Source organism: Dunckerocampus dactyliophorus, chromosome 6 (genome assembly GCF_027744805.1).
Source record: "Dunckerocampus dactyliophorus isolate RoL2022-P2 chromosome 6, RoL_Ddac_1.1, whole genome shotgun sequence".
In the NCBI taxonomy this organism is placed as follows: domain Eukaryota; kingdom Metazoa; phylum Chordata; class Actinopteri; order Syngnathiformes; family Syngnathidae; genus Dunckerocampus; species Dunckerocampus dactyliophorus.
The window spans coordinates 26017174-26035816 of NC_072824.1; the positions used below are offsets into that span (position 1 = coordinate 26017174).

The following is an 18643-nucleotide window of genomic DNA, read 5'->3' on the forward strand; positions in this document are numbered from 1 at the left end:
CCGTGATTAAGGCGTACCGTTAGATTTAGATAGATACTTTATTGATCTCCAAGAGAAATTACAGAAGTTACACCCCTACTAGCGATTATTATTCATAATATAGCAATATAGCCAGGGCCTTTTTGCCCCCGTTCAGACATGAACGATAAATCTCCTGTGGTGAACTATATTTTTTAAAGGCGGATACCAGGAGAAGCTTGCTTAAATTATACTTCTGCTTTCCTTCATAGCTTCAGTCTTTCCTTCCTCATTTCCTTTCCTTTTCATTCCTTCCTTTCATTCTTTCCACATGACTTTTCTTTTATTCCATTCCTTCCTTCCAGCGTCCTCTGTTTTCTCATTTTTCTTCTTCCTCTCATCCGATTCTCCTATCTTTAGTCCTTCGAAACTGCATCTACTTTTAATAAGGCTTTTAATTGGTGACTTTCTATGTTCTTGATAGCCAGCATCCAACATTAGTGGGACCAAATCCCACAGGGCTTCCTTCAATTCTTCCCCAGGTCTCTTTCATCTCTCCTTCCATTAGTAGGTGTTGATTGATCATCAGAGGCACAGCCAGCAGGCTTGCACCCATGCTGTGTCGCGGTCCACAATGACAACAACTGCTTGCCTAACTACAAAAACAGCGAGTGTGTGCATGAGCATGTTGTGATGTGGGTGAGACAGACAGGAAGTAATGCAACGCTCCAAGAGGGAACTCTCCAGCTGTGTTAAAAGTGAAGCCAGTGCAGTTTTCTCGCACTCTGGGAGTGAATGTGTTTATAAACGAGTGCATTTGACCTTGATCTAAAACCTCCCGATCCAAAAACACACACTCGCACAGTGAGTCGGAGAAGTGGGTGACAAGGTGTTGACAGCATGGAGAGAGGGATGGCTCGTAACGTGATGGATGAGGTGACAAAAAGGGGGTTGGTAAGAAGAAGGGTAAATAAAGTCAAAGCATTTAAAAAAAAAACATGAATTATTCTTTATGTTAATGCAAATACAACAATGGCTAAAATATCTGGCTAAAATACACAGAGGGCTGAGCCTCCACATTCATTGTTCTCAGTCAAGTTACTGCAGTGGGATCACTAAAGCGCGATGAAGAATTTTAATAAACAAATTCATGAGGCCGCCTTGCCTTCAGCAATCCTCCCCCCTGCCCAAAATGCTACACATCTATCATACTTCATCAAAGGGTGACTTGTTGTGTTTCATTTCACTGTATTCTACAGGCAGGCCTCGTGTTACGACGTTTCGTCCTGTAAATTATTAATACTGTACATGAAGAAAAAGAGAACTAGTTATGCGCATGCGGCGGAAGACTATGTAGTCGTGCGTCGCTACACTAAGAAAGGACGTCACTTTTGTTCTTTTCAGTTACTTTTTTGCCCTTCACTTTGTCTCTCCAGCGCGACGCAGACTCTTCTCAATACAGCGCGTCAAAGAAAAGGAAAGTGAAAAGTAAAATTAGACATGCTTAGCATTAAAATGCTCAGAAAGCGGAGAAACACCAATCAACATTAGCTGCATGCCTGGTCCAGGCTGCTCAAATGCCACGACCATCATCAGGGATGAAGACAGTATCTTTGAACATGTGAAAAGATCTGCTCCCATGAAATGGACAGTGACAACTAAGTGGTGTAGTTGTCTCATTATTGAGACTTGCAACGTCCATTCCAGTTTACCAGCCAATCACAGGGACAAAGGTAAGGAATTGTTCTGTTCATATTTCCCAAAATAGTAGACATAATAACGTAATTTAAGCCTTTTAAGAAATAAATAAGGCTACGTTTACACTGCAGGTCAATTTCGATTTTTTTTTGTTACCATTATCTTATTTTTTCATGTCAGTGTGAATGGTACAATTCCGATTTTTTCAAATTCAACTCAGGTGTCATTCGTATGTAGATATAAATCCAATATGTACGGTCAGGTCTCATATATATCCGACATATCGGAGAGGGATAATGGTACTCCCTGATGTAGGCAAAAGTTCTTCCTAAAAAGTGTCAGTGAAGCGGCTCACGGCAACATCCCACCACTCCTAGCTCCCACGCTCCACGGAACAGACGTCCCAGGAAGTCCTCCAAGAACTGCTACAGCCAAAATTCTGTCCCTCTTTCTTCTGAATCTCCTAAGCGGAATCATTTGGTTGACAAAAGACGGACTCCCGTTGCATAATATCCTTGAAATTTACACAAACGTGCCAAGGAGAGCACACACACACTGCAGCAATGCTTACTTCCGTAAACACACCGCACGGTGTCATGGTGTGATGTCGTGCTTTTACGCATGCTTTGCGTTCATATTGACGAGTCTCATTTTTTTTTGAACGACTGCATTAAAAAAATCTGATTTTAACAAAAAAATCTGAATTGGGCATTATAGCCTGCAGTGTGAATGTAGCCTAAGACTCTTACTTGTGTGTGTTGCTGTGAATGTGTTTCGGTGGAAGTGATGGTTCAGAGTTGAGCGTTAGCTTAGTGTGGGTTATAGTCACAACACTTGCTTGTGTTTGGGATTATTGTGCCTGTTGTGAGATAATTCAAACCCGCAATAAAAGTTTATTTTTCCGCATGTGTCTAGCGCTTGTGTGTCTCACTGAACATTACAGTAACATTACTGACATCTAGTGACCGGTGTACAATACTACATATCATCTCAACATGTTTGAATACATCTTCTGAATGCCTTATACTGTATTTGTATTTTCCTTCATTTAGCCACTTTTATGCTTGAAAATGCTAAATTTAAGCAAAATATGCTTAATATATTTTTGAAAACCGTGATAGAGTGAGGACGTTTGAAATTTGAAGTGTGAAGTGGCGAGGGTCAACTGTACTTTGTTTTGACTATTGAAATGTTGGGGTTGTTCAGTTTATTTTTTATTTTTTAAAAAGGCTTTAGGATGATGGTAGGTTGAGCCTTTCTAAATAAGAAACACTGGAGGTCAACCCAACTTCCCCAAATGGATTCTGTTGGATCTCAGAGGTTCTACTGTATGATGTTTGTGTTATGCTCTGTTTCCGTTCAACCTTTTATATTCTACTGGGTCCTTTCCTCTCCAGAGCATCTTATTTTTGGTACGGGTCAGCGCAACGAGGCACGCTGGCAGCCACCTGTCAATTTGTCCTGTTTTTAAGCACAGCAGCTGCAGCAGATAGACGCCGGATTGTACTTCACTCCTGACCCCTTACTACTGTGAGACCTGCATCTCTTTCCGATCCACCTCCTGTATTTATCGTCTTTGCTTTCAATGCTTTTTTTTCCAGCCGTCCTTTTGGCACAGCTGTTACTTTTTGTACCTGTTGATTGGATTTATACAGTGCCTTTACAGACAACCCAAGTACACTGAAAACCATTATTCATTACTCCACAGCTGCCCTGGGGCAATCTATTTTCAATTTTTCCATGGTGCGCTTTTTGATACCCTGTCGTCGTTTTAGAATTACGATTTTTGTGTAGTACTTTGTATTCTTCTCCAACCAAACGTGAGCTATTGAAAAAATCTTACTTTTATTGTCACGCTCTGCTTCTGTTCTCCGCATCCAGGGTCCAACCCTTACCAAATTCTCAAAATTGTTCCCTTTTGTGTCTGGTACCAGAAACAGATGATACTGTCTTGTCTGACGAGACAGCAGCGCACACTACGAACCACTGTCATGTCTGCTCCTCCTTAACACTATCAAATGATGGACGTATTCAAGGTTCTTCTGAGGCCGTGCAGATGCGACAATAACGTAATTCATGGAAAAGCCCATTATAGGAAGGCAGGAATGCACTTTGAAGCATAGTCATTTGGATGTCAACACGATATTATTATTATTAAATATGCGTGTCTAAGAATAGTCTGTTTTTAATAGTAGAGCTGTCCACCCAAGTTGCACACATTCTATTTGTAATTCTGTTATGGATTTTATATTTATATAAAATCCATAATTTAAAAAAAAATTGTTTGAAAGTGGTGGCAACATAAAAGGCAACAAAAATGAACTTGCCTCCCTGAAATCCCTGTCCTTACATATTGTGCAATGACAGGATAATTATCTTTAAAATTAGCCCAGTAAACATCATTAATGTTTTTTTAAATCCCGCGTGTGTGCGCCTTATAACACGCCGTTGCTGCAGAAAATAAAACCAACACCCGTACGTCAATAACTTCAAGTTCGGTATTAAACATATTAAGGTATTAAAACATAAGATGAAGTCACACATTTCTTATGACGCAAACCAAAAGGCTCCATTTTGCCTATCTACAGCTGTAGATTGTAAAGTCCTGGCAAATTATGCAAATTAGACGATGGCGTCACCCGTACTCGACACTCAAAACTTGACTTGAAATAAGACCGGAAACAATCCACAAAATCAGGGAAATTGCAGTACACAGCAGAATGGGGTAATAACACGAGCGAGCAGCGTGAGTGCGGGCGAGAGGGAGGTGGAAAGGAACCATCACAGTGCGAACGGCCTGTGACAGTGCTCAGGAAGCAGATTAGCATCTCTACAATTGCATTTTTTTAACAGGGTTCTAAAATTTCGCCCTGAAGGCCAATGTGAAGTCCTTATGGACTGAGCCCCAAGTCTATACATAAACTGTAAATGCATGAACAGTGTGGGATGGTTACTATTAAGCCTCCTACCGTTTTGCACATCCAGAATGTGATGTTTATCGAGGGTCCATCCTCCCATGTTGGAAGCATCCATCTCGTAGCCTTGTAAAACCGCCGTTCTCTTCTCCCACAGGATCAGGTCCAGGCAGGACTCGTATTCAAAGCCCACTGACACTAAGAGAGACAACGAGGTTAGGGTAAGTTATTCAGCTTTTAATTTAATATTATTAGTCATAATATTAATGAGTCATTATTTCATGTGACTGTGTCAGTGTTTCCAATATGTGAGTGATTCGGCCAAAGGTAAGGTAACACAGTAAAGACCAGCATAAAGACCACCTCCATCCGTCTGCTTTTATAAAATCCACCGACTCCAGCTGTTGGCTCTCCAAGGCAGTTCATTGCACACACACACACGCACACGCACACACACACACACACACAGTTTAATGAGACTTCTGGTCAGACCTGTCTGCTGTCGCTACGATGCTGTAATGTCAAGGGTGGGACACCTGCCAAATCGGTGTGCGCACGATCATACACTGATACACACGCGCGCACACACGCACACACACAGCTGCAGAATTGAACAGTTGTGTAGCTGCCAGGAGCTCCCTCCCCCCCATATTCTATTGTGTGACAGTTGCAACATATTACATTTAGAATAAATTGAGTTATTTAGGCGGAGTTTGACAGAAGGAAACGTGAGAGGAGGCAACAAAAATATGCAGAAAGTAGAAACTGCATATGAGCAACATTTTGATCATTGTCATCATAATTAGAGGGCATTAACCCTTTCAAATTCCAGGATTTTTTGGGGCTAAAACGCCTAAAACGTCATACCCAAAGTAAATATACAGCTGTCCTTGAACCACTTGGGGTAGAAGTATGGCTTTGGGCTCTTTTGAGGGCTCTTTTGAAAGCTAACAAGCTGATTTTCTATCCCCAGCAGTAAGAATGAGTCTAAGTTCTACTGACACTGACAAATGGGAATTTGAATACACTGAAACATTTTTTTTTTTAGGTTGGCCTATATTTTTTCAGAAATGTGTGCCTTCAAAATAACTACTTTGGAGTTATGGATTGGAAACCATAATGTGGCCCTAGCTTGAGTTCTTACCAAATCTTATTTCAAATTTGACAAGGATGCTATAAAAAGTCAGTATTTTTCTAAAGGATTAGGTGTTCCAAAGGTGTGACCCCTGGTCACCACTCCATGCAAAGAAAACACCATGGCTTCCTGACACTGTATGCTGTCTTTCAAGACACTTTTGCCATCATTGTTTTATACAACAAAGACATAAAATAAAACTTCAAAAGGCACAATCTTGAGGCACCATTGATGCACAAGTCCCCATTTTCCATTGCTGCGCAATTGAGTTCCTTGCTTTTAGGACAAATGTCCACAAGCAAATCAGCGTTTTCATAAATTTATTAGCTATTCAATGCAAAAGCCATCTTTAAGCGACGTATGTTAGGAAAGGGGCTGCTATTTTTTTCCCGACATAAAGTTGATTGGCGGGACGCACGGTGGCCAAGTTGTTAGCATGTTGGCTCTCTGTGTGTGCGTGGGTTTCCTCCCACATTCCAAAAACATGCATGTTAGGTTAACTGGCGACTCTAAATTGTGAATGAATGTGAGTGTGAATGGTTGTTTGTCTATATGTGCCCTGCGATTGGCTGGCGACCAGGCCAGGCTGTACCTCGCCTCTCGCCTGAAGTCAGCTGGGATAGGCTTCAGCACACCCGCGACCCTTATGAGGGTCGAGTTTTTGGGTCGAGTGAGGTGTCAGTCAGAAGTTTAAAGTTTAAAGCATCCCGGCTAATTGAATTTACGATGAATAATAAGCGGAAAAATATGCGCCTCTTATGAATATGATGAAAGTCTGCCGCAGCAGTCAGTGTGTCTTTATAGGCTCTGTGTGGACTATTTGCATTTACTGGACAACTGCCAACATAACACTGCTCTTGGAATACCGGTGAGGCTTCATTCATGAACTGACTGATCTGAAATCAGTGATAACTGAGCCTGCAGTTTTGATTGTATCCTGGAATGAAGTGCTGTATATCAGCTGAATCTCAACCAACTACGCTTTCCAATGACGTATGACATGTTTAGGCACGCCGAGAGGGGGCCACGTTACACCCCATTGTCGTCATGAAAATAAACGCAGGTGGGCTGTCTGAACGGCAAGGGGGACAAGTGCTAATTAAAATAAACACAAAAACAAAACAAAATTGTTCTACAGAACAAATCAGCATTTTAGTGCGTTGGCAAGTCTCTTAGGAATGTTCATCTTTGTACCTCGAGTGAATACAAAATCCTCTCAATAAAAAGATAATTTCTCTTCTTTTTTTCAAATGTTACAAAGGGAGTTGAACCGTCCTTGGTATTAATAGTTATTCATGACAAAAATTTGAAAGCGATATAGTTTGTCTGATGTCTCCCTTTGTCAACTATAACTACGCCGAATAAAGAGCCAGCAGAAAATGAACAGTGTAAGAAATTCACTAAACATTTAGGTCCATCACAAAACACGTCGTAAATCTCCTTTATGCTGAACCCAATAAGACTACGAACCATGATAACTCACGGGCAAGGGCATGTCTGCAGGATATTTTTTGCTTGACTCATAAAGATGTCAAAGGGTTAACCGGCCCATTATGTCAGAGCCGTTTCCCTTCCAGTGTCTTTATCGTGGCTGTGTGCAGTTGTGTGTTGTCCCAGCCAATTTAGTGTATCGTACATAAGTTACATTGATGGGAAGTTTTGTTTTATTGCCATTATTATTCTTGGCTCGCCCTCCTCTTTGTAAGTGTCATTTAATAGACATACACATATGCCCTGATGCCCTGTTTGTATCTAACCTTGGTGTGATACCATGCGTAATCCGTTTAACGTGCACAAGCAATGAACACAACTCTTAACAAAAATGCTAGCAGTTATTCTAAGCGGGCATTTTTTATGCCAGTCGTGCATTTACATGTGGATGTGCTGACATATTTTTACCACCTTTTTATGGTATGTTCACAGAAAAAAAAAATTACGTCAAAAAATTTTATAAATGAATTTGTATTTGAGTGAAATAAGTATTTGATCCCCAACCAACCAGCAAGTATCTGACCCCCACAGACCATATGTAACGGATGCCAGCCTGTGAGGCTGTGCGAGTGTACATTGGTAAACCTCACTCCCTCTGCCTCAAGAGCTGCGCTGAACACGCGCCCGTCAGTCCGGGCTTTTAGTCGCGTGGTCAGCGCCCTCGCCTCCCATTACGAAGGTCCTGTATTCAAGCCCCGGTGCGGGCAGTGCGAAACATGGCGGGTTACACATATATTTGCCCATGAAACACACACAATAGTCCTCTCTCTTTAGGAACGTACTCAAATCTTAACTCGTGGATAAAAGACACCTGTCACTGAAACACTCTCTTCCATTCAAACCTCTCCACCACCATGGGCAAGACCACAGAACTGCCAAAGGACCTCAGGGACAAGATTGTCGACCTCCACGAGACTGGAATGGACAATAAGACCATCAGCGAGAACTTTTTACCAGGTAGGGTAAGGATAATTGTGAAAAAGGTGAGGGACCAGCCCAGAATTACAAAGGACGAGGTGGTTAATTAAAGATGTCAAGAGAGTTGGGAGCACAGTCAGCAAGAAAAGCATTAGTAACACACTTTGCTGTAATGGAATGAGATCCTGCAGGGCCTGCAAGGTCCCCCTGCTCAAGAAGACACATGGACAGGCCCATCTGAAGTTTGACAATCAACACCTGAATGACTCAGACAAACTCAGCTTGATAGAGTGTGACGTGGTCACATGAGACCGCAGTCGAGGTCTTTGGCATCAACTGGATGAGAAGTGTTTGGAGACAGAGAAATGATGAATATGAGCCCAACAGCAACATCCCTACTGTCAAACATGGAGGTGGAAACATTCTGTTTTGGGGATGTTTCTCTGACCAAAATGCCCCCTGACATGAGTGCAACCGTGGTGATCAACTACAAGAAATGTTGGCGTTTACGCTTGCAAGCTTTTTCCTTCTTGTCCGCCAATTTGTTCACGACAACAGTACATGCGATGCGCATTCTTCCCATGTGGGTGTGCATTGTTGCCCCCACTTCCCGCATCCGTGAAGCACTCATGGCATTATTTGGTCCCGCTGCGTTCCGCTGCGTCCCGTGTGATGCCACACAACAGCAGCTTAGCTTAATTAATTCCTCTATTTGCAAGGGACCTACAAGATGCTGAACTCCAGAGAAGCAGCTCATGCAATACAGAAAGGTAAGTCTATATTTTCTCGCAGCTGCAGGTAGCGAATGTGCCACTAAAAAAAAAAAAAAAAAAAGAGACACGGAGAGTGTGCGAGAGGGAACTGCTGAATAGAAGACATCACTTTGGGCATTATGATTAGTTATTAACAGAAAATCACAAGGAAGATCCAAGAGGCTGGTGGAAAAGTTAACCCAGTCATGTGAATGAGACACACAGAGGCACGCTTTGATAAGCACCGCCCGCATTGTCATTGTTTGCACGTACTGTAGGTTGCAATGCCTTCGCAGTGTGTTCACGTTGCATGCGCAACTAGTTCACCGAAATGATGCCTGCCACAAATTTTTAACATTTCAAAATTTTCTTTGCGCACTGGCATGCAGCCCTGCACAGTTTACACATACTTCACACCTGTGAACGACCAATTAACGCACGCCACTGGCACGCAAAATTGTGTACCATGAGTGAGTGTAAATGAGGCTTAATTCACATTTTGTATTGGGATCAAATACCGTAATTTCCTGTGGATAAGTCACTACTTTTTTCTCATGCTTTGAACCCTGTGGCTTGTACAATGATGCGGCAAATTTATGGCTAAAGACTACATTTCCCATGATGCCTAGAGTGTAGCTTCAGGAAGTAGTGACCTAGACAGTGCAGTGGAAGCTAATCTCACATTTTGAAGTCATATGCAGCGATTTCTGACACGTCTTGAGTAAGTTTGACCAATGACTGATTACGACAGCTTCTGTTTGGACTACTTGGACCGCCAAAAGTCCACTATCACCAGCGACTTTCGAAAGGCTGGACTAAATGAAGAGGATAGCTCAACTAAATGGCAAAACAAGAGTGACAACGAAAGAGAGAGAGAGACTGCCGAAGTGTGTGGCAAAGAAATTATGAGGCTGTTCAATTGTGATGCTTGTCAAGATGACTTGAGTGGTTTTAATTCCCAGGAGGAAAAGGAGGAGGACGGCTATGAATGACTTTAATGGGAGGCTACTGTTTAACTAGATATCTTACAGCCACTGTTCGGCACTATTTAACTAGCCATGTTACAACGCACTGTTCGGCACTGTTTGGAAAAAAAACTATTTATAATTGCTATTCAGAAGTTAAAAAAACCTTTCTGTGTACTCAACACCCCATGTTACGATGTGGACCCCCGCGGCTTATAGACAGGTGATCATCAAAAAATAATCAAACGCATTTATAACTTATTTTTCCTGGATTCATTTACACTCTTTCTGTCTATTAAAATAAATCTACCTTATAAATTATGGTGCATTCATATCTTTGTAAGGGGGTAAAATTAGCGAGGGATCAAATACTTATTTTCCCCAGAAACTTCCAGAATCTACCAATGACTCAATGTGTTTTCTAATTTTCATGGATGCAATTTTGAATCTTCAACAGTGTAGAATCATCAATAACACTAAAAAGAAATATTCGAGGTACGCTAGAAAAAATGAAAACAAAACAGAATAACCATGATACAACAAGCAGCCTTGTTATGGACAGTACTGGCCAGTCGCTAAACATCATCCCAGGAAGTAAATCCTATTTTGGCAAGGCCTCTGGCCAACTCATATGGAGGCGCATGCTGCTATTGACTGTCCATATTCTTTGAACATGCCTTGAGTTGCAAACCGGTGACCGACAGATTTGACATTTTCAACTGTGAGACATGGCGAGAAAGCTGGCACAACTGTGAGACATGGCGAGAAAGCTGGCACACCGTGTTTTTCCTTTCCCTCTCATCTTCAGAATTCCTTTTCAAATGTTAGTCGACTCACAGGTCTGGCCGCTAAAAGGATAAAGCTGAAGACATTAGAATTAGTAGGAAACTCACCAACTGCCTCTGATAGTCCATAAACACGCTGCCCATAAGCATCTGTTTTGTCCCAGATGAAAGTGTAAGAAAGGTTTGGCTGGGCCGGGAACCATTTCTGGAAAAGACGTCCCACCACTGCAACCATGAGGTGAACCTGGAGAAAAAAAAGGGACATGTTAGTATTCGACTCCACGCAATATTGTCTGACTATGTGATACAAGAGAGTCAGCATCATCCATATATTTTTGATGGAAATATGTCAAATCTCACTTTCATCAGGTTAAACGGTACTGATGACTGTGTCATGGTGACTTTGAGAACTGGTTTGTATCCTGCAGCTCTTGAGCTCAGGTAGATCAGGTTGAGATCACTGCCCGGTATTGAGGTTTCTTCTTGTAAAACCTGAAAGACAAAACATGTTTTTAGTAAACAGCAGTGTCCTATACAGCTTTATGCTTAACTTGCACTGATGAAGTCCCTAAGTGACGTATAGGAAACATTTTGCTGTGGTTGTGTGGCAGTCATGTGACTATTGTTAGGTAGTATTTTTACAACTTTAGATTCAGTCTATTAGCTCATTGCATTTTCATTCCAATAGCTTCTCATAGCAGTTGCACAACAGTAGGTGCATTGTTCTCACTCACACAAGCTTAACTCTCACTTCTCCACAAGCTTAACTTTCACTTTCATTTCTAGAGGTACGCGGCAACTGCTAAATAGACGCTGTGTACTTTTATTCTGGGCTCCTTTCCTCATTGATGATTAGAGTCCAGTGCTGTAACCAAATATACTGCTCGAATTTTAATACAATTTTTAAAAACGTTTAAATTGTGTGATCACTGACTACTTCTCTGATACCAATGCTGACAGCAATGCTGTTCCAAGAAAAAAAAAAATGCTTTTACACTATCCCAGGATATGGCTCCCCCCAAATGGCAGTGTGTTAGATAAAGAAACTCATTTCCAAAAGCTTTTTGACATTTAAAGGTGATTTTATAGCTATTTAACCATTCTACTGCTTTAATAGGGTGTCAAATATTAAAATTCAACTGTTCTTACTATAGTGCTTCAATGAATTCATATAAAACAAGCTAGGAAAATATCACTATTAGGCTTTTAGCCATAAAATTGGTATAGAAAGCCTATTGTTATGTATTTCAGTCACAATAGCAAACATAAACATGCTAGTGAGACCCTCAATAATTGTTAGAGTCAATGATGCAATTAAAAGTACAATTGCGCTATACAAAGAAGTATCAAGTTGAGTTCTTTCCAAATAAGGAATACATTTGGCATGAACAATGTAATACAGCATATACAGTATGTAACATTACACATCTTTGACATGAATTAGTAGGTCTTTCAGAAAAAAACAAACTTGGTCTGTGCTATATCCACCATCATTTTAGCACAATTGGCTTTGGCTCCTTATGACGTCATATGAATAAATAAAACGGTCAGAGGGTAGCCATGTTTTGTTAATTTATACTTGAAAATATGGTAAGCCTGTTGATAATGAAATCTGGCTGCACTTGAAGCATCCTTTCAAGTCATGTCTCTTAACAGCGGGTGAGAGTCGGCCTCACCTGTGCTATATCTTTGAAGGCACATTCAAGTACATATTTTATCAAGTGCACCTGCAGGTGAAGGACAAACAGGAGGACTGCTTTGATTTACGTCAGGACGCGCACAGCATATCGTAAATCCTTGACCTGTTGAGGATCAGGGTGACTTTGGTATCCATTCCTTTTAAATGTGCTACTTTTTCACTGGACACTGAGAGACGCTGCTTGCCAACAGGCGAGGTGGGCCAACCTAAAGGGTCCCCGCAGGGCTGACCAACTTTGAATCACTACAGAATAGCGACAATGTGGACAATTTGTAATGACATTGGTTGGCTGGCACAGAACTCCCTAAAGGGGCCCCACCCCATCGCTCGGTCAGCAAGTAGCGCCAGTGTGTCTAAACCAGGGGTGTCCAAAGTGTGACCCTTTTGTAGCCTGTAGATTGTGTTTTATTGGCCAGATAAACATTACAGATCAAATTAAACATGACCCACATTTGAACATCACACAGAAAACAAAGAAAAACTGGAAATGACCCAAATCCCAAACCAAAGAAAAATGATGTCTTACAATATACAGCATATAGGATCTTAAATGGTTCTCGCGTGTCCACTCTTGTTGATTGTTGATTCCTGACTGCAGATCACGCTTCTTTGGAATAAAAAATATAGAGTGCAGTCATCCCTCGTTTATCACGGTTCATATGTTCCAGACCCGACCATGATCAGTGAATTTCCACACAATAGGATTCCCTATTTATAAACGGAATATTTTCGTAGTTCGAGCATAAAAACCCGTTTACAACCTTCTAAATATGGTTTTAACATTATTAGAGCACTGTCGACATGAACTAACACCCCTATAGTCACCTTTACACTTGTATTACCCAATATAGTAGACAATAAGACAAATAAAACACAACATAGACAGACATAGCTATAGCCCACACTCTAAACAGCAGCTCAGAACTACACAATGCAACCTAAAGCAGTGGTTCCCAAACCTTTTACAGTCGCGTACCTCTTCAGACATTTGACCTGAAGCCATGTACCCACTACTCCTGCACACACAAACATACAGTACACCGATAGTAATTCCCGGTTAAAAATGTATATTTTGCATGGTCACATTTTGATGAAAGCTTGTCATGAGCACTGATAAATAGATAAGTAATCATCCTACATATTGTATCTTGTCTGATGTTGGCATCCTTCTGTTTGAATGGGTTGAATTTATGGTTATGGTTTAAGTCTGCATATTCAATTAATACCAAAGTGAAGGGGAAATTTTCACAATCACAATAAAGCAGTATCCAAAGTACAAAAATACATACAACCAACGATAAAGCCTAATTTTCGGGCAAACCACTCACAGTGACAGGTTTCCCCCGCTGTGTCGTGCAGGGATCGGAACACCAATATGAATGAAATCTTCAAGATTAAACACTCTTAACGCACAAAATAACCATCAAACTTAGTTATTTGGTCATCAGACAGAGCAATGAACAACTTCATACTCCTCCTTTGTGCTCCGTCCTTCTTGCACCGTGAGGCGTTCGGGCGCACTCGCAATTGTGACCGTTAGGCAGTAATTGTTTTTAATTTTTATTCACGTGCCCCCTATTACATTTGGCCTACCCCTGGGGGTACGCATACCCTAGTTTGGGAACATCGGCCCTAAAGTAATATTACTGACACCTAGTGACCAGTGTAGCGTACTACACAGCACGTCTTCAATATCAAAATAACATTTGCTTAAATATGCATAGTTTTGATTAATAATAGGCTGTATTTAACCACAAAACAGCGATAATTTATCCCGTTTATTTACACAAACCGTGACAGAGTGAAAACTCAATGACTGCATACTGTATGTGACTATTTAAATGGAAGGCTAAGCCCAAATTAACTCACGGTCCGCCAAAAAGAGATGCTCTCAAGGCGTGTTTGTGTGCTTGAACTGCTTTAAGTCCATGCACATCCACACGTGCAACTGTACAGTTATTTCATTATGACATAGTGTATTAACACATGGGGCCTAAAATCACCCAAAAACCTTCAATTAAAGTATGGAAAATTTGTATTTCTTGTGTGTAAAAAAGTGGAACATGTGAAATGAACCCTTCTTAGACTAACTTAGAATGCAAATATAAAACGTATAATTCAGAAAACAAAGTAAAAAATAAATAATAAATGTAATCAAATAGTTATTATAATAATTATTTACCTTCAAAGCCAGGAGTGGCCTCAGGCAGGTACTATTTACTATGCACACAACAAATATGTCCCATTCCAAAAATAACATGTTTTTGTCCACCTCAAGCATCCGATCACCCAGAGGGAAAAGTCCGGTCTGTGTTGGCCTTTCAAAACCACGATGTCCGTGTTTGTGCCAGTTGGCCGCTCGATGGCGCTGTGAGTTCACATTTCCCCTTCTCCCTCCGCAACCAAATGGCTGTTCATGCTTTGATTGATCGATAACGAGCGTTTTCCACCAATAGGAAAGTGGCGTCATGTTTCATTGCCTGTTTACTCTCGCTTTGAAAGCACGGTGAACGTTATTGATCATTAATCTGATTTTACTTGACCAATTTACACCATTTTAAAAACTTGTCGGCGGTTTGAAGTCTACACTGTCGACGTGAGTTGAAAGGAAAGTCTATGTGGCTGCGTCATCATGTTACACTTGCATTTTTCGTGTCTGCAAGGTCAAAGAAGAATCTACTAATCATACGTAACAAAGTGCGAGACCTTAACTCACTAGTGCATAGTTCAGCAAAGGGTTAACTGCTTTTTTGTGCAATACCTAAAGAAGAAGGCCTGACAAATTTGTTTTTGTTTTATTTTGGTCAGTTTTCGAGTATGTTAAAGCGCTCAAAAAGGCAATTTAGTTGCCAGAATAATAACATAAAATAAATAGGAAGAAGTTGAGGTGTAGACTGTTTTTGTTTACACTTATATAACATCTTATCTTATCTTGATCTAACTTTGGCTTGATATTAGGATATTTAATGAATTAAAAAGTGAAGAATATCAAAGTGGCACCCACGCTTTCAATTATTTTATATACAGTCCTCAGTGGAAAAAGTTTGGAAACACCTCCAACAGAACTTAGTGGTTGGCAATGCATGTTTTTCTTGTGGGATCAGTCGAAGTAGTTTCTGGAAGTTGGCTAAGATAATGCATATCATAATGATTGACATAGATTTTTATTTTTTCAGTGACTGCCTTTTTATTTAAAAAAAAACAACAAAAAAGTGGATGTTGGAGCGTAATCGGTTGTTTACACATTTTGGAAGTAACTGTTTCTGAAGAAAATAAATTGTGTTTCAACAATTTAAGACACGTTTCCAGGTTGGGATTACGTTAAAAATCTTTCCAAAAATGGCCACTAAAAAACACATAGGAGCACTCTGAGGAAAGCTCTACTGGGAATGTTTTATTTTTCAACTGTGCTATTGTCTTTTCATTAGCCAAGCGTTTAGTGTTCACTTCAGATCCATCACATCTCCTTTAAGACTGCCCTTTTCACTTCCTTCCTCTGTAATGGATTCGGCTCCTCCAAAGTTAAAAAGGAGATTTCCATTAGATTTGTGTTTGAGTGACCTTAAAACCAAGGTAAGTACTGAATCATGATTATGACGTACCGTTACGCCTCCTCTATTTAAGGATTTTGAAGACGTAAAAACATGCTGGTTTTTGGTCATCTGTTGTCATTTTCCTCTGTGGTAACACAACATGGCAACAGAGTAAAACACATTACACACATACTGCACATACTCTTGGTTTCATGCTTACAATCCCGTTTGCAACCACAAACAGGCAAGTTGAACACTTGTGTGTATGTGCAATGGCATTGGACCATGATGAGAACCTCAGTTGGCTACCCAGAGAAACGTGCTATTAGGCCTATGGGCAATTACAGGCTGGGTAGAGCTCTAAGTGTGTGTGGGAATGTACAATTAGTTTCCAAGAGAAACCACTCAACAGCCACACGTTCTCAGCTGTTGCATCATTGATTGTGTTATTTGTGTTTGTCCCTGGCACTCCAGAACAAAGCTCAAAACCTTTCCACTATCATAGGCAAGAGCTGGCAAAAAAGAGTTGTCGAACTACACAAGACTGGAAAGGACTATAAGGCCATCAGCAACACGCTTCGTGAGAAAGACGCCACTATTGATGCAATTAGACAAAATAATAGTCAATTTCCCTCACTCTGGAGCGCCATGCAATATTTCTCCCGGTGGGGTAAGGTGTGGGACCAGCCCAGAATAACGTGGGAGGAGCAGGTTCATGATACCAAGGGAGTTGGGAGCACAGTCACCAAGAACAACATTCCTAACTGTAATGGACTGAGAGCCTGCAGTCCCCCGTGCTCAAGAAGACACATGTAAAGCATCTGTCTGAAGTTTGACAATCAACACCTGAATGACTCGGACAAGGCTTTGGAGAATGTGATGTGGTCACATGAAACCAAAACTGAGCTCTTTGGCATTGAGTTGACTGGACGTGTTTGAAGGCAGAGAAATGGCGAGAAACCACATCCCTACTGTCAAACATGCAGGTGGAAACATTCTGCTTTGCGGATGTTTCTCTGACCAAAATCCCTCTTGAGATGTGTGCAACCCTGGTGACCAACGATAAGAAATATCTAACCTCTATGCTTGTCAACAAGGGTTTCTCCACACAGTACTACTGTATGCCAGCTGTCTGTTACATTTTGTAAAACAAGCTCTTTGCAGGAAAATGCTATACGGTCGCCCTTCGCAATATCGTGGTTCGATTATTGCTCCCTCACTAAATCATGTTTTTTCAGAAATTAATGAACAAATGATGCTGTTTCATGGTAGACTATGGTCTGTTATTAGTCAAACCTGTTGAAACACAAGTGACATGTAGTGTTCTGGTCACTAGGACGCAGTATTGACACAAAACATTGCTGAGACATTACCTTACCTTACATTACTTTAACACTGCATGTAGTCAGCCATGGCATGTCTGACATGATCGAGTGAAAAAAAGTTCTCCTCCCAGTGGAAGTGGTAAGTTTTTGGCTTCAGCTTAGAAGAAATAAATTTGAGCCTAACTGGTTAGCTTGCTAGCTTGTTAGCTCGCTATCTTGAGTCCCTGCAGCATAAGAGTTGCGCAATGTGGTGTCAAAAATGAATGATAGGAGGGTAAAGGTGACTATAGTGGTTTTATTTCATGTCTACAGGGATCTAATAATGTTCAAAACTGTATTTAGAAAGTCCTAAACAGGTTCTCTATGCTCTAACTATAAAAATATTCCATTTATTAACATTGAATCCTATTCATTTATCGAAGTTCAGTCTGAAACCAATTAACCGTGACAAACGGGGGACGACTGTACATGCAACAATACTGATTTAATCGCTTCAAACTATGTAAACATTGTTTTTAACCAAGCTGTTGGGAATAGCTTTTGGTGGGTAGCTTTTAAAAAAACATCAGTTGAAAACTGCAACCTCGACAGCGCTGGCAAGAATGGTTCACACGATGAGAACATAACCTTGACTTTTAGTTACGCTTGTTCGTTACGTCTTTCAAAGGTACTTTTGGACTATTCATTGAGAGCAACACCATATGGCGAAAAACAATAAATGTCATCATGTTTATGCACCGTTTGGCATGCGAGCATGATGGATGCAGTTAATTTGTTGCCCTTCATTAATATGTATAGTTGAACACCTTTCGAGAGCAACCAAACCAAAGACGCCGTCCTTCCCTCATACCTCCATCTGTCCTAGTTAACCTCTTAAAGCCTGGGCGTAAGAAGGCCATTTTGCAAGAAAAAGACAAAATAAATACAATTTGGTGTGAAAGGCCTACATGGATGGTCTTGGTATGAAAGTAAAGGGGAGACTTTGAAGGTTATTGTGGATTTGAAAATGTACGTATCTTTACTACTGGATAAGGTAAATGAAGCTGCTTGCTCAGTAGTGGGATGGTTCTTCCTCTACCACTCTCTGGATTAAATTGTTTTCTCTACTCCTAAAATTTGGTCGAGCTGTTAACTGTTCCAGTTACATGGACATTGATACAAGCGTCGCTCAGCAGTTACTATAGCAACACAAATGCAACCACGCTGCCCCCTGTACTTGGGTCCGGAGGTTTTAAAAGTCAATATAGCTTACCTGTGTTTCAGGTATGATCGGGCCATCCTCAGGTGAACTCCTGAAGAACATGGACAAGGGGGGTGTGACAATGACGGGGCTGGGTCTGATGAAACCACTCAGGTCACAGCTTGGGATGTCATTCTCCTCCTGAAAGGGACATATGTATGTCAATCAGCCTTTCCTTGCACAAAAAAAAAAAATCTGCTAGCCAGTGAGTCTGTGAAAGGTGAACCGC

At 40.9% G+C, this 18643-nt stretch overlaps 1 protein-coding gene across 7 annotated transcripts in view; it reads right to left on the reverse strand.

Moving 5' to 3' along the window:
* The window catches only part of tenm3 (teneurin transmembrane protein 3), a 247966-nt gene that overhangs the window by 42351 nt on the left and 186972 nt on the right, over nucleotides 1–18643 (reverse strand). For all 7 annotated transcript variants that reach the window (XM_054779774.1, XM_054779773.1, XM_054779772.1 and 4 more), the window contains 4 exons: nucleotides 18427–18555; nucleotides 10978–11109; nucleotides 10726–10861; nucleotides 4626–4769 (listed from right to left, as the gene is read on the reverse strand). In XM_054779774.1, the coding sequence (XP_054635749.1) occupies nucleotides 4626–4769; nucleotides 10726–10861; nucleotides 10978–11109; nucleotides 18427–18555 (541 nt within the window). The remainder of the gene's footprint in view (nucleotides 1–4625; nucleotides 4770–10725; nucleotides 10862–10977; nucleotides 11110–18426; nucleotides 18556–18643) is intronic.